This window comes from Armigeres subalbatus, chromosome 1 (genome assembly GCF_024139115.2).
Source record: "Armigeres subalbatus isolate Guangzhou_Male chromosome 1, GZ_Asu_2, whole genome shotgun sequence".
Lineage (NCBI taxonomy): Eukaryota > Metazoa > Arthropoda > Insecta > Diptera > Culicidae > Armigeres > Armigeres subalbatus.
In genome coordinates this window covers 100,154,883-100,170,175 of record NC_085139.1, presented here as the reverse complement: position 1 = coordinate 100,170,175, position 15,293 = coordinate 100,154,883, and the positions used below count along the sequence as shown (strand labels likewise).

At 40.5% G+C, this 15,293-nt stretch overlaps 2 protein-coding genes across 2 annotated transcripts; one reads left to right on the top strand and one right to left on the bottom strand.

The window, feature by feature from the left end:
- Nucleotides 1-1,235: 1,235 nt before the first annotated feature.
- LOC134201879 (ADP-ribosylation factor-like protein 3) lies at nt 1,236-11,249 on the bottom strand. Its single transcript, XM_062677155.1, has 5 exons — nt 11,124-11,249; nt 3,902-4,030; nt 2,385-2,516; nt 2,083-2,319; nt 1,236-1,990 (listed from the first exon to the last, which is right to left on the bottom strand). Exons 1-5 carry the CDS (start codon nt 11,124-11,126, stop codon nt 1,952-1,954), a joined length of 540 nt encoding a protein of 179 aa, XP_062533139.1. The 5' UTR covers nt 11,127-11,249; the 3' UTR covers nt 1,236-1,951.
- Nucleotides 11,250-11,273: 24 nt separating this feature from the next.
- Nucleotides 11,274-12,739, top strand: LOC134228185 (E3 ubiquitin-protein ligase HERC2). Its single transcript, XM_062709994.1, has 3 exons — nt 11,274-11,414; nt 11,471-11,954; nt 12,018-12,739. Exons 1-3 carry the CDS (start codon nt 11,348-11,350, stop codon nt 12,526-12,528), a joined length of 1,062 nt encoding a protein of 353 aa, XP_062565978.1. The 5' UTR covers nt 11,274-11,347; the 3' UTR covers nt 12,529-12,739.
- Nucleotides 12,740-15,293: the final 2,554 nt, after the last annotated feature.

Here is a 15,293-nt window from a genome sequence, read left to right as displayed (position 1 = left end):
CGCTACGAGTTTGTTTGCTTCCATTTATTCGGTAATCCATTTTTTATTGCACTTTTATTGAACAGCAAATAAAATTAGGGCAACTCCACCGGGTGGTTCGATTTCACAATTTGGTTGGTTCAATATTTGATTAGGTTTGATGCATTGCTGTCTGGATTTGAAACGGAATTTTTCGGGAACCGGAATCTTCCTAAATTTGTTTAAATGAAATATTTTCAGTTGATTTTTTGTTAAAACCCGAACCGGAGAAATTACTCAATAATACTGCATTATGTTTTTGATACCTAACACTGGTGTGAACTAGGTGTGCATAAGAGGTAAAATATCAAAGCAATAATACCAAAAAATAACAGGCAAAATACTTTATTCATAACATAATCTGTTATTATAATCAATTAATTGCATATTATTCGGCAACTCGGCCGTATGAAAACCATTTTTTTGTTAAATATCTTGGCTGTGCATATGCACAGCATATGTTTCGAAATGGACAAATTGATATGAAATTTGCGAAAAAGAATCCACGTGTCTTGGAGGGACTCGAACCCTCAACCTCCTACTCTCTAGATAGGCGTGATAACCCCTACACAACAAGACCACTTAAAGGTCACGTTTGCGGAAAAGCCATCAGAATCCGAGTACCAACCTCCACCGCGGTTAGCTCTCTTTTTTGCAAATTGAATATCTTTCGGATGCTTGATTTGTCCAATCTCCACATGCGCTTTACTATTGTTATTAGATATTTAACAAAAAAATGATTGATGAAAATGACGATTGAATTCGCATTCTATACCGTCCTGCCCAGACAGTTACTGGGGGGGCATGGAGTGCGATCCTCTCGTTTAATAAACAATGTGCACTCGCTTGGCTGTGGATATACAATAGTAAAGCGCATGTGGAGATTGGACAAATCAAGCATCCGAAAGATATTCAATTTGCAAAAAAAGAGAGCTAACCGCGGTGGAGGTTGGTACTCGGATTCTGATGGCTTTTCCGCAAACGTGACCTTTAAGTGGTCTTGTTGTGTAGGGGTTATCACGCCTATCTAGAGAGTAGGAGGTTGAGGGTTCGAGTCCCTCCAAGACACGTGGATTCTTTTTCGCAAATTTCATATCAATTTGTCCATTTCGAAACATATGCTGTGCATATGCACAGCCAAGATATTTAACAAAAAATGTTATTATAATACCAAAAGCATAACAATTATTCGTTTGGTATTGGAATACCTGAGCATTTTGCGTATTAATTTTTGGTATTATTATTTTGATATTTTCCCTCTTAAGCATTCAGTTAGCGAGGTCGTTGCTCATGCTTATACTAGGGGAACAATGACCAAGTTTTATTTGAATAATTTCAAACTTATGATTGAGTATGCTATGCATTCAAATATTGTGTATTCAATACTGTGAAGTATTTTACCGTGTTCATTGTCAAAAATATAGGTGGATATCGTGAGCATCATATGACGATCAAAGTGGACGCCATATGATAATCATGGCCTTGGAATGACCTTTTCGGTCTACCAAAACTTGATTGAAGTCCTTTCCCCGACGATCAACAACTACATCTATGTAGGCTTCGGGAACTTCTACCCTCTATACCCACCGATTCAACTTGCGTGATTCCAAGTCAACACCGCGCGATGACCGGCATCAGTTTTCTCCGGGTGACAAGATTACAATCAAATGGAGTGAAGAGCTCTTCATCAAGAAAGCATCATTTTGACGGCCGAGGTTTGTTACTAAATTCTTTGGGCTAGCAGCATATGACGAACACTTCAACACAAAGTTCTGCTTAGACTTGACGAGCACCGATGAAGTTGCCCTAAATAGTTGAGGCTTCTAAACATTAACCTAAACAGATAAACATTACATGGTCAGTGAAAGACGCACATACATAAAATGGTCAAGATAGCGATAGAGAAGTACTTATTCTAAATCCGTACACAAAGTTACTTCTTGATGCTCTTACAAACCCAATCCATTCCGTCCTGCGGATTCGTCATTCGTCGATAAATCATGCAAGTATTTTAAACATCATGAACTCTGGTTTTCAACATTCAACTTTACCGAAAAGTTTTACCTTAATTCCGGTGCCCTCGAGTGCCGAGCAGGCCTGGATCTGCCAGGTTCGATCTTTCAGTTTAACCAACTTGAGGCACTCAGCAATCTCCGACGCTTTAAGCGATCCGGCTATGTCTTGCTTGTTGGCAAACACTAACATCGGGACCTGCCGAAGCTTGTCGTCAAGTAATAATTCTGCCAATTCGTCGCCGGTTTCTTCCAGGCGTTTGCGATCACTCGAATCGATAACGTAGATCTGGAAGGTGTAAAAATTTCGTTGGAAGTTATTAATGACATTTTCGACATTTTCAAGGGACTCACAAGAACATCGGTGTTTTCGAAATAGTTCTTCCAATAGGGGCGAATTTTACTCTGGCCGCCTATGTCCCACACGTTCAGCTTGAAACCATCGGAGACTACGGATTTTATGTTGAAGCCTGCGGTAGGGGTTATCTAAATTTAGAGAAAAAAATATTTTTCACAAAATTGTTTTTAATTCTACGCGTCAGCTTTCATCTATTCAATTACTAAATAAAATTAACGGCAGAATTAACTTGCAACATCCAATGTCCATCGTACCCTTCCGGCTTTAGCTACCTTCTGGTAACTGGGTTCGCTGAAGAGCTGGACGAGCTCGTAATTCATTCTTCGCCGCCACACACCGTCTTCTTGCACACCGCCAGAGATGGTCCTAAGCACCCGTCTCTCGAATATTCCGAGTGCTAGCAGGTCCTCCTCGACCATTGTCCATGTTTTATGTCCGTAGATGAGTACATCCGAGGGGTCCGTGGATCCCTGTCAGGTCCATGGGTAGAGAAGCACTTCGACAGCTAAGTTTTCACCGCGGTCCTGGGACTGGAAGCCAACACTGAAGGTCTAAGCGGGGATGCATTGGTAGTTGTCCTATCACGCGCGTGTGATGCCACCAAGCGGAGGAAAGCCCTGCTGAGAAATGACAGACGATCAACCTGCCTCAAGGCTAGACAAAGGATGCAACGTGCTTGCACCGAGGATGACAGAGCGGACCGCCGTGAAGTGTTTCGAGTTGCGAAACTGGCCTTTAACAAGGCCATCAATAGCAGTAAGAGAGTGTGTTCCGACAAGCCAACGCAAATCCGTGGGGTGACGCCTACAGGATAGTGATGGCAAAGACCAAAGGGAGCTCTTCACCCCCCGAACGGTCCCCGGATAGGTTGGCGAGGATTATCGAGGTACTCTTCTCGGTGCAATCGCTAGTACCTTTTCGTCACAGTGGTCTTCGCCGATGGCTCCGGTCCGTACTCCCTTGTTGATTGTTCGTTGCGTGAGTTTTTTTTAAGCTGGCTTGCAAGGCCTGACACCAAACTCCTCAAATTTCCTTAGGACCATTCCTCCTTATTTCCGGTAGACCATGGTGCACAGTTCCAGTTAGAGTCCGTCCGTTATGATCAGCCGCTCATAACACAGATAACAGACGCTCAGTAAGATTTGCACTTCCGGAGAGGAGCAAATCTTCCTTCCCTGTCAGCATACGACCAAGGTTACTCGTATCCTGGCAAAGCGCCACGAGGGATAGGGATAGGAGTTGCTGGATAAGATGCTGAGGACCGTGAGATGGGGTCTATTTCATTCCTTCAGGTACACGAAGTACCAATGGAACGCTTCTCTCAGCATTTGCCAACCATTTAATGATTAATGAGTGATTAACTAAGAAATTATGATAAAATTTACCACAAATCTTTGAAATTGAAAAGTTGTTTTCTTTACTCATTTCACTTTTTAAAGAATGTTACTTACGTTCCATTGTGCTTAGTGATTAAAATCGATATCTTTCACGAAATTAGAAAAAAAAAACTCACCTGTGTAACCTCCTCGGAAGCCAACTGTTTGAGCAGCGTCGTCTTGCCGGCATTATCTAACCCTAACAGCAAAATCCTTAGTTCCTTCTCCGGTGTAGATCGTAGCTTCCTCAACAGTGATAGCAGTCCCTTAGCGTGCCGTATGTTTGAAATGTGAAATTGTAGAAAGAATCATTAGAAATGGCTTTACTGAATTTGAGCAGGAATGTTTTTTGTTGGTGTTAGTTCAAAACTAATATCCTGAAGTATACAAAAATATCTGATTCATATTTGGATGTTTAGCACAGAGTAAAAACTTTCTTTTGGGATATCCCAACAAGAGTTTATGTTTCAATAACATGAGAAAAATAATGATAAGTATGTAGGATGCTCAAGTACCGGTCTCCCAGATAGGATCCATTTGTAGCTTTGTGTATGGCAACTTGTATTAGGGAAACCTGAGTCATATTTAGTGTTGGAAATCGTAAGTATGTTCTTTTGGTTAGTTTTTCCATGTGATTGAGTAAAACTTTATTTGGCTAATACTTTAGTTTGCTACTTTTATTGTTCAATTCTCGATAAATTTGTTAATTCGAAGATTTGTTTATTTAATTCTATTCGTCAAATTCTTATTTGATTCTTTTTAAAAAAAAATTAAATTCATCGATTTTTCAATTCGATTTTTATTTTGTAAATCATTTCTTCATGCAAGTGAAGTACATCATAATTTTAACCGTCGACCAGTGTAGTAGGGAAAATCGCGGCTTTGGCTGGTCAGAGTCTATATATAGAGTTGCGCAAAGAGGATCTGCTTACACTGATGCTGAATGATGCTCATGTTATTATGATGGCAACTTGCATTTTTGTTCAACCCTCCAAGTGACTTCATGGGAGTGTTCACTTCTAAGGCTTTCAAATTCGAAAATCAGGCTTCCTACAGAGTGCAAAGAAGTTAGTTTCTTGTTGCTACTTTATTAGGGGGTGTATTGAAGTGTTTTTACGCTGCTTCTAAAACAAACCTAATACATTTTACTTCTTGTGTTTTAATTTGCCATAATAATCATTAGGCGATAACAATACTTCCGCCTTACCAACTAGCATTTGTTTACTTTGCACCTGGGAGCTGCGGATAGAGTCAAAACGAGTGTCAAAGAATCTCCAAAGTAAGCTGTCAAAAAGTATCCATCGCATCGAGAGAGGTTTTGTGCATTCTGAGCGCAGACGAGAGATTACACGTATAAATCAACTCATACTAAATATAGGTCATTTTTAACAAATTTCAGTTTTACGTCGTCATTTTAAATATGTCGACGGACTCAACATAAGTGGAGGGTATGAATTAATTCAACATTTGACACGTTTGTTTATACGATGCGGTAAATTGATGAAATCTTTGTAATTATTTTTTAAAGATAAACATATTGATAATTCCATGTGAGAAAATCGTAACGTGTACAGTGAACACTGAGAGGAAATTTGTGAGTTTCAAGCAAAATATCTTGAAAATTGGATTCGATCGAGTCCGCAGCTCCCAGCTTTGCTCGATAGGTAGACGGTTTGACAGTTCAATAGGTAGATTTGGCTTCACTCTTTGCGCAACTCTATATAATAGACTCTGTGGCTGGTTTGGACCTATAGGGCACTGCACGGAAATATCTCTTTCTCTTTCATTCCTCAATAATTTTGACGTTTACTGGCCTTGTTGTTTTCTGATTTCTTTACAGCGAGAAAGAGACAAGCAGTCCGTGCAGTGCCCTATTATTAAAATGTGTCTCAAAATATGTGTCTTATGTGTTTTGTTTGCTTATCTAATCAATTAATTTGAATTTTTTATTTAGTTTTTTTGTTGTTTTTAACAAATGATAGTTATGTTTTCGATCACGTTCTGCACTAGAGAGTCCATTTACCTTATATCCCGGGATTCGGGATAAAAAATGCCCATGCTCCGGGAAATACCGGGATACCGGAATTCATTCATAATCTTCTTCATCTTCTTCTATATACATAAAAATGAATTTCTGTCTGTCTGACCCTTATAGACTCGGAAACTACTGAACCGATCGGCGTGAAAATTTGTATGCAGAGGTTTTTGGGACCGGGGAAGGTTCTTAAGATGGTTCGAGACCCCGCCCCCCTTTGGAAAGGGTGGCTCTCATACAAATGGAACCCCAATTTCTGCATAACTTGAAAACTAAACAGAGAATAAATCAATTTTAGGCGAAACGAAGTGCGTCGGGTCTGCTAGTATTAAAATAAATCTCACACAAGTTCAATTCGGCTGTTTTCGAAACTTATAGTAAGGGTTTTGATGAATTAGGATTCCTTTTATTTCAGTTGATTAAACCGGCATTCGGGGGAATTCCCAGTCGGTAAATCCGGTTGTCTTTGAATATCAGCCAACGGGAATACACCCGGTCTGAAATTTTCTTCGACCGGAGGAAACGAGGAGTTCGTGTTTTCGCCTTATGGAACGTACACACGGTCAAGCAGTTCGACCAACATTGACTCCACCTCCCGTTTATTCAAACATTCATCAAGTTTTATCAACAGCGACACGAACAATCAACTTATTCGACCAACAATATCACACACGAACGACCGAAGCACCAACCATCAAAAAATATATGGGGGTTTGTGCAACTTCACTACAAATGCTCAAACATGTTCGGCGAACCTTGACTCCACCGCTGACAACTCAAACCAAAATCAAACCGTTTTAATTTTTTCCAACCGAGCCGCCAACTGTCAAATGGTTGTTCGAACAACTTCACACACGTTCAAACAAAGCAGCAACCGAAGCAATTTCGTCAAACTGCTTGACTGGTGTGTACGTTGCATTATTTTTTTTTTTGAGGGGACACTGTTAGTGGCGCATTGTGAAAAGAAAATCGGTTCTTCTCAGGACCAAAATTTTATGAGAAGAAAGGGTTGATTGCAAATATGGCGTCGATTACGGTCCTCGGATACCAGTGGCGTCTTTGAAAATGTTTCCTTGATAGTGGCTACTTAACAGAAAATTATCGAATGACTGTCCGACAGCAGCAGCAGTCAAGTGAATTTTTTACACAAGGTACGGACTATTGTTTGTTTGCTATGAGGCGCATTGCGGATCAAAATCGATTCTTGTCAAATCTACCATTTTACGCAAGGTAGGTAAAGCCGAAATATTTTCTTCAAAGTGCTAATCATTACTGCTTGGTGACGGTAGAAAGTTGGAATAGGTAGCAGAGCATGGGAAGTAAACGCCACACATTTATTTGCAATGGTGACGTCTCATATCATTAAGTTGCGTTAGTAGCTAGTAGCAGTCAAATGAAATTTTCCCAAGATTCTGATTTCGGTATTCTTGCTGTTTATTATTGGTAAGGCGCGTCATTGGAAACAGAATCATCATTTTACACGAGAGAAGGTTGAGCCGAGACAAATATTTTATCAAAATGCAAATCATAATCACTTGATGACGGGCGAAATTCTTTGTCGGTAGCTGCCCATGCGCTCCTTGCAGGGAGAGGCTGCAAAACAATGCATCAGAATGGATGACAGTGGCATCAGTAGCAGTGAAGTGAAAATTTATTTCAAAATTTTGATTTCCTGCGTGCGCGATACGAAAACTCCTTTCCTCTTTGAGTGGGACTGGGGCCCTGAAAAGAGCCGTTTTAAGTGGAGCTATGTCCTCGTTCATTCACTAGGAGCTGACTTACTTGGTGACGATTTTGGAACTCTTCGATACGGCGGGCTTGGCCAGCTCGATACGCACGAAGATGTCGCATTTTAACCCAAGATCCTATCCAGTTTTCCGCGAGCGGTAATGGCCGCCAGCATGCCTGCGCCGCCAGCATGGCGACGCTGATTTGACGTTTCTGGAGGTCAACCGCATCCACCATTCGAGCATTTTGATCAATGTGGTATATAAGAAGGCTTGAATTCACTGAATCAGCACCTTCTTATATGCCACATTGGTCAGAATGATCGAAGCGGTGGGTGCAGTTGACTTCCACAAACGTCAAATCAGAGACTAACCCACGGCAAGCTGACGGTTATTACCGATCGCTGAAAACTGGATTAAACAAGCTTCAACCTATCTGAATAATGGTACACATAAGTTTGATATATCAACATGCTGGCATTTTCGGCAGCATTGCAGAGTAATTTAGCAAGAAAAACTGAAATATGATTATTTTCAAATGACTTAACCATCGCAACGTTGAGCAATAGACAACTGATTGTATATTATATAAGACACCTACTAGACTAGCGGAGATTATTATATGAACTCCAATAAGTTCATGGCATGTGAATGCATCTAGACGGCTAACACCATAATCACGAGGCTTTCAATAGTTTTTTTTGTGAAAATTCGAAAATGTGTAACCATTGCTTGGTTCCAATAATTGTTTGTTGGCCCTGCCACAAGTCCGACATCCCTTTTCCCTCAAATACTAACCACTACGCCCTTTATAAAAAATACACACCCACTAATACGACTATGGGACAGTGTCGGCACTCAGTGGCTTGATGAGTGTGAGAGCTCTGCCCCACTCACTATATACACATAGCTTGGGAGATCATTTTTGAGCATTGTTAACGACACTCTTAAGGCGTAACATAACTCGCTTGGAGTTTAATTGTGTTACTCACTCATAGGTGGAGTCACCTGACTAAAATGGCGTAAGCACCAATGTCGCGAGCATAGCTGTCAAAAATCGGTCATGATTAAATCATAAACGATTTTTGATGCTTTGGCTCCATCGAGGATCTTGAAAATCCTTTAAAAGGCTTGATCCTGAAAGGAAAAAGTCTCTTCTTGCCTGGAAATTCAAAGTGAACAGTAGTGCGCGTTTATTATCGAGTATTTTGTAAAAGTTAATTAAAAGACCCATTGTTTAAAGGGTTAGTTGAAAAGCATGCAGTGTTAGGCGTTAAAAGAAGTGTTAATTGGCAAATTAAAAACCAATTAAAGCCAGACTACGTGAAAGCAGAAAATTCCAATCACCACCATCGGTGAATTAGAAAAGAAGTGAAGAAAAAGGTCCACGAAGCGGACCTTTTTCTGTTTCTTTATTGGCAGTTTCTGGCGAAGTGGACAACAGCGGAAGATTCGGGGGAGTGGAAGCAAGAGCGCATCCAGGCCGGGACTCGGATAGTCGCCATTGGAATTCCCGAGTGTTAGCCATCGGCGTCATCCAGTCGCCATTGGTCGGAAATCGAATCCGACGCCATCTTTCCAGCCACTCCGAGGTCATAGCCACCGTCTCCGCATCCGTCCGTCGCAGCAATACCGCCATCGTTTCCGTTACCGGCTGCCAAACCGCCGGGAAACCGTCTTCTTTATTCCCATCGTCGGGATTACGAGGCATCAAGCTCACCACGACACGCCCGCCCGTCATAGCCAGGCCTGCCGCCGAATCGGATTGTGATCCAACAGTTACCAGCCACGCAAGTACCCCTGATTGACGTCATGTCCTCAATAAATTGTAATTTGAGTAGAAAAGCCTCGAGTAGCTAATTTCAGAGAGCATTGCCCTGGTTTATTTAGCATTTCCACGACTTTTCGAGTTATTCGCTTTTTAGTAGGTTCAAAAGGAACCAATAGTTTCCGCTTTGAGTTCCCATATCAGCCATGAAGCCAGTGGGTAGGTAATTTCATTCTCGGTTGTTCCTGTGAATTGAGAACCCTTGCGTACGTGAGTTATAGCGAGCGCAAGCCAATAAGCGACCCTCAGACTAATAACCCTTTGCCAGCCGGCAAGTAATAAATGTTTTCAGGATGGATACAACTACGTAGATTTTCATGGCGATTTTGAAGCTTTGCGGGGTATTATTTTCAGATGATTATAGAATGATGAATCCAAGAAAGATTACAATTAATTTTTAGAATATTGTTGAGTATGGAATATATTTTTCACCCGTCTTAGCAATGGGGTCATAAGTTTAAGTCCCATGTTTCCTCCAACACATTTTTAAAACAAGTTGCATTGTCCACAAGTTATGACCAAAATACTATTTTTATAACGCAGGAGAAAGGTTCCATCACCGTTAGGTGGATTAATCTGGGTTTTTCTATCACCATCCGAAAAAGTCCATTTTTATTATTGCAAACCAGCGCAAACTGAAGAACAGCTTATCTGCTACTGATTTCCGATGACAGTTATCTAATTTATCATTTTATTGCACATAAATTTGATTTTTTTAAAGTACCCGCAAAAGAATGATTTTGAAACCATGCGGGGTGAGATGCGCCAGTGGATGGGTTAAAATGCGCATGTGCCCATCGTACTGATTTTCATTTTAATAGCCTACATTAAAGCAATAAAGCGAATGTTTCAGCTGTTTCGGTCATACAAAATGAGCGTACTGCACACACCGACTTCAGAAGTTTGAGGGCCCATAAAATCGTATTAATACCAATTTTGACGACGATTTCGTGTGAAACATAAAGAATACGATTAAGCAGCATGGCTCATGGCTTAATTTTTAATGTATGAATGTATAACAGTGATAGAAAGATTAAATACCACCAAGCCAAAATTGCATCAAAACATGCAAAAATCGTTTTTTCGAGTTTTTCATGTATGTATCATTAGAGTAAAATCATAAAATGTATGTATCCAATAACAATATTTTCCATTGCTTTATCGTATAGACTATTGAAAATAATCACAATGGGGATATTTAGCCTTATTCAAGGGTGGCGCGGGGGCCCTCACTAGCCGTGCGGTAAAACGCGCGGCTCCAAAGCAAGACCATGCTGAGGGTTGTTGGGTTCGATTCCCGGTGCCGGTCTAGCCAATTTTCGGATTCCCTGGGCATAAAAGTATCATCATGATATACGAATGCAAAAATGGTAACCTGGCTTAGAAACCTCGCAGTTAATAACTGTGGAAATGCTTAATGATCACTAAGCTGCGAGTCAACTCTGTCCCAGTGTGGGGATGTAATGTGGCGCGTTTTGACCCCTATGGGCGTGCTACCCGCACTTCCCCTAAGCTCTCAGCTCTCATGTTGTTGCTCTCCGATCTTGGATGAACGTCATGTCATTGAGCGGTTTGTTTTGTTCGAATCAGGTTCGAATGTTTTCGAACTTTATTATTTCATTAGCCGGGGGCAATCAGTCGGTTGCTTGGCGACTGTTACCAAACAAATTTAATCATTTTTCGTCCTGCTGCATGGTGTAAAACTTTCTGTAGATATCCTTCTAATTACCGCGTGAAGGTAAGTACATTCATGTTGTTGTGAATCTTACCATGTTAAGTGAAAATTGCTACCAATTTTCCGTAACGAATACTGCAGATTTACCACTGAATTGATGGAATCAGCGGAACGAAAACAAAACAGATAACCGCACGCACACCAGTTCCTGATACTTTTTGAGGTGCGTTCGCGAAGTGTTGGAGGTGGATTCTCATAATTTCGACCGGGTGAATATCGAGAACGTGCCCCGGCGATCGCTCAAATCGACCGTTTAAAATGCCGCCAACCATTTGGGTGTACGGTTTCAACCCTTTTGATATAGACAGTGGAGGAAACCTGAAAGGTAAATGTACGTATAGTTTGTATGCAGTTTCTTTAATTATATTTAGAACATTGTAGAGTTAGATCTCACGAAATTTGTCAACGATGATCAGCCTAATATCCTCATCGAACTCACCGCCACCCACGCTCTAGTGGCGGCCGGAAGCGCGCTTGTGTCACACTCTTGCATCACCGAAAAATCACACACCGTTGATTGTGGTAGTCCGATTGTCCAATTATCGGCAAACAACTGGTACTGTTTGGCGCTTTTGGAGGATGGAATCCTCCTCAAATATGACATCTACTCGCAACAAATGAGCAAACTCGATTTCCTGTCTGTCGAAAATTCCACTGAAACAAAGAGTGCGGAAAGTATCACTCACATTGCATGTGATGACAAAGTTTCAGTGGCCGTTACTAGCCCAGGGAACTTCGTATTTAACATTCCGAATAAGACGTACACCTTCCCGAAACACGTGCGTATAAAAAAGGTGGCAGTTGGATTGGAGCATTGTCTACTGTTGACCGGAAACGGAGATGTGTACAGCTGGGGCTGTGGACTGTTAGTTTGTCTGCAAACGAAATACGAATTTCATGATATTTATGGACGTTTTTTTAATTTCAGTCGCGGTCAGTTGGGCAATGGAGAGATTACAGCTCATCAGGAGCAACCGCAGCTGGTGGAAGCCCTGGCGGGGGTCAAAATCGTGGATGTCGCTGCCGGTGGTTGGCATTCGGCGGCCATCTCCGCGTTTGGGGATGTGTACTGTTGGGGTTGGAACAGTAAAGGTCAGCTGGGACTGGTGGATGAGAAACGGCTAAAAGGGGCCGTGTTTGCTTTACCTCAAGTGATCGAATTCACTGAGCAAGATGAAAATCAACTAGCGCAGGATGTTTCGTTTGAAAAGGTGCACTGTGGAAGTGGTCACACAGTGGTGGTTAGTTCCAAAGGAGAGTTGTACTTTGCGGGTCATGACCTTCGACAAAGGCTAGATTTTTGTAAAGTGGAACGAAATCCAAATCTGTGTGGATTTAAAAAGTTCGAAAATGGGCCGAAAGTTGACGGAGCAAAGCTTTTAAAAAGTGGACCAAATTCGCTCGTTTTTGTGAGCCAACCGAGCGAATGTACGATATGAGAGGCGAGCTTATACGTAACACTTGCGCTATTGGCCGATAGGTGGTTTGAATGAAGTGTTCTATGTTATCTATTAAAGTATTTAAATGTTTACTTTGCTTATCATTATTGTTTGTTATGTGATTCAAAAACATTTCCCTATGCCTCAGTGATAGTAACTACGCATGATTGTTAAGTTGGAAATATAATACATATCTGCTGATATATTTAAAGATTTGTCGTCTGTAGGATGTTCTTCCATTTGTGGAGTAATACTTCTTGTTCAAATATTTTCTTCGTGTGGGTTACATTTCTTTCGCCGGTTCTTCATTGAATATGAAGATGAATGATTATGAGATAATATGATTATGGGATAAAGATTAATGAATACTGATTTTTAATCGATTTTTTTTAATACCAGGGGCGTAGGTGAGAGGTGATTTTGAAGGAATTCCGCATACTGAGCTGCTGGAGAAACTTTCGGAGGATCTCTTGGAGGAACTTCTGGAAGATTTCCTGGAGGAACTTCCGAGGACACTCCTATATAAACTTCCAGAGGAACTTCAAGAAGAGTTCCTGGAAGAACTTCCGGAAGAATACTCGGAGGAACTCTTACGAAACTCTTCCTGGACGAAATTTCGGTGAAACTTCCGAAGGAACTCCTTGAGGAACTTATGCAGAGGTTCCTGGAAGAACAACTGAAGGAGTAGGTTCTAAAGGAACTAGTGGAGGAACTTTCGCAGGAATTCTTGGAAAAACTTCCGGAGGAACACCTTTAGGAACACTCGGAGGAATAACTGGAGGATTTTCCATTGCTCTTGGAGATCTTCCAGCGGATCTCTTGGAGGATTTTCTGGAGGAACTTTCGGAGGAATTCCTGGAGGAACTTCCGGGGGAATTCCTGGAGGAACTTCCGAAGGAAATCCTGGAGAAACTTCCGGAGGAATTCCTGGAGAAACTTCCGGAGGAATTCCTGGATGAACTTCCGGAGGAACTCCTGGAGGAACTTACGGAGGATTTCCTGGATGAACTTCCGGAGGAATTCCTGGAGGAACTTCCGGAGGAATTCCTGGATGAACTTCCGTAGGATTTCCTGGATGAACTTCTGGAGGAATTCCTGGAGGAACTTCCGGAGGAATTCCTGGAGGAACTTCCGGAGGAATTCCTGAAGAAACTTCCGGAGGAATTCCTGGAGGAACTTCCGGAGGAATTCCTGGAGGAACTTCCGGAGGAATTCCTGGAGGAACTTCCGGAGGAATTCCTGGAGGAACTTCCGGAGGAATTCCTGGAGGAACTTCCGGAGGAATTCCTGGAGGAACTTCCGGAGGAATTCCTGGAGAAACTTCTGGAGGAATTCCTGGAGGAACTTCCGGAGGAATTCCTGGAGGAACTTCCGGAGGAATTCCTGGAGGAACTTCCGGAGTCTTGATTCTTGATTTCTGATTCTCGATTCTTGATTCTTGATTCATGAATTTTGATTCTTGATACTTGATTCTTGATTCTTGATTCTTGATTCTTGATTCTTGATTCTTGATTCTTGATTCTTGATTCTTGATTCTTGATTCTTGATTCTTGATTCTTGATTCTTGATTCTTGATTCTTGATTCTTGATTCTTGATTCTTGATTCTTGATTCTTGATTCTTGATTCTTGATTCTTGATTCTTGATTCTTGATTCTTGATTCTTGATTCTTGATTCTTGATTCTTGATTCTTGATTCTTGATTCTTGATTCTTGATTCTTGATTCTTGATTCTTGATTCTTGATTCTTGATTCTTGATTCTTGATTCTTGATTCTTGATTCTTGATTCTTGATTCTTGATTCTTGATTCTTGATTCTTGATTCTTGATTCTTGATTCTTGATTCTTGATTCTTGATTCTTGATTCTTGATTCTTGATTCTTGATTCTTTACTCTCGATTCTTGATTCTTGATTCTTGATATTTGATTTTTGACTCTTGATTCTTGATTCTTGATTTTTGAATCTTGATTCTTGATTGATGATCCTTGATTCTTGATTCTTTGATACTTGATACTTGACACTTGATTCTTGATTCTTGATTCTGATTCTTGATTCTTGATTATTTATTTTTGATTCTTGTTTCTTGTTTCTTGATTCTTGATTCTTGATTCTTGATTCTTGATTCTTGATTCTTGATTCTTGATTCTTGATTCTTGATTCTTGATTCTTGATTCTTGATTCTTGATTCTTGATTCTTGATTCTTGATTCTTGATTCTTGATTCTTGATTCTTGATTCTTGATTCTTGATTCTTGATTCTTGATTCTTGATTCTTGATTCTTGATTCTTGATTCTTGATTCTTGATTCTTGATTCTTGATTCTTGATTCTTGATTCTTGATTCTTGATTCTTGATTCTTGATTCTTGATTCTTGATTCTTGATTCTTGATTCTTGATTCTTGATTCTTGATTCTTGATTCTTGATTCTTGATTCTTGATTCTTGATTCTTGATTCTTGATTCTTGATTCTTGATTCTTGATTCTTGATTCTTGATTCTTGATTCTTGATTCTTGATTCTTGATTCTTGATTCTTGATTCTTGATTCTTGATTCTTGATTCTTGATTCTTGATTCTTGATTCTTGATTCTTGATTCTTGATTCTTGATTCTTGATTCTTGATTCTTGATTCTTGATTCTTGATTCTTGATTCTTGATTCTTGATTCTTGATTCTTGATTCTTGATTCTTGATTCTTGATTCTTGATTCTTGATTCTTGATTCTTGATTCTTGATTCTTGATTCTTGATTCTTGATTCTTGATTCTTGA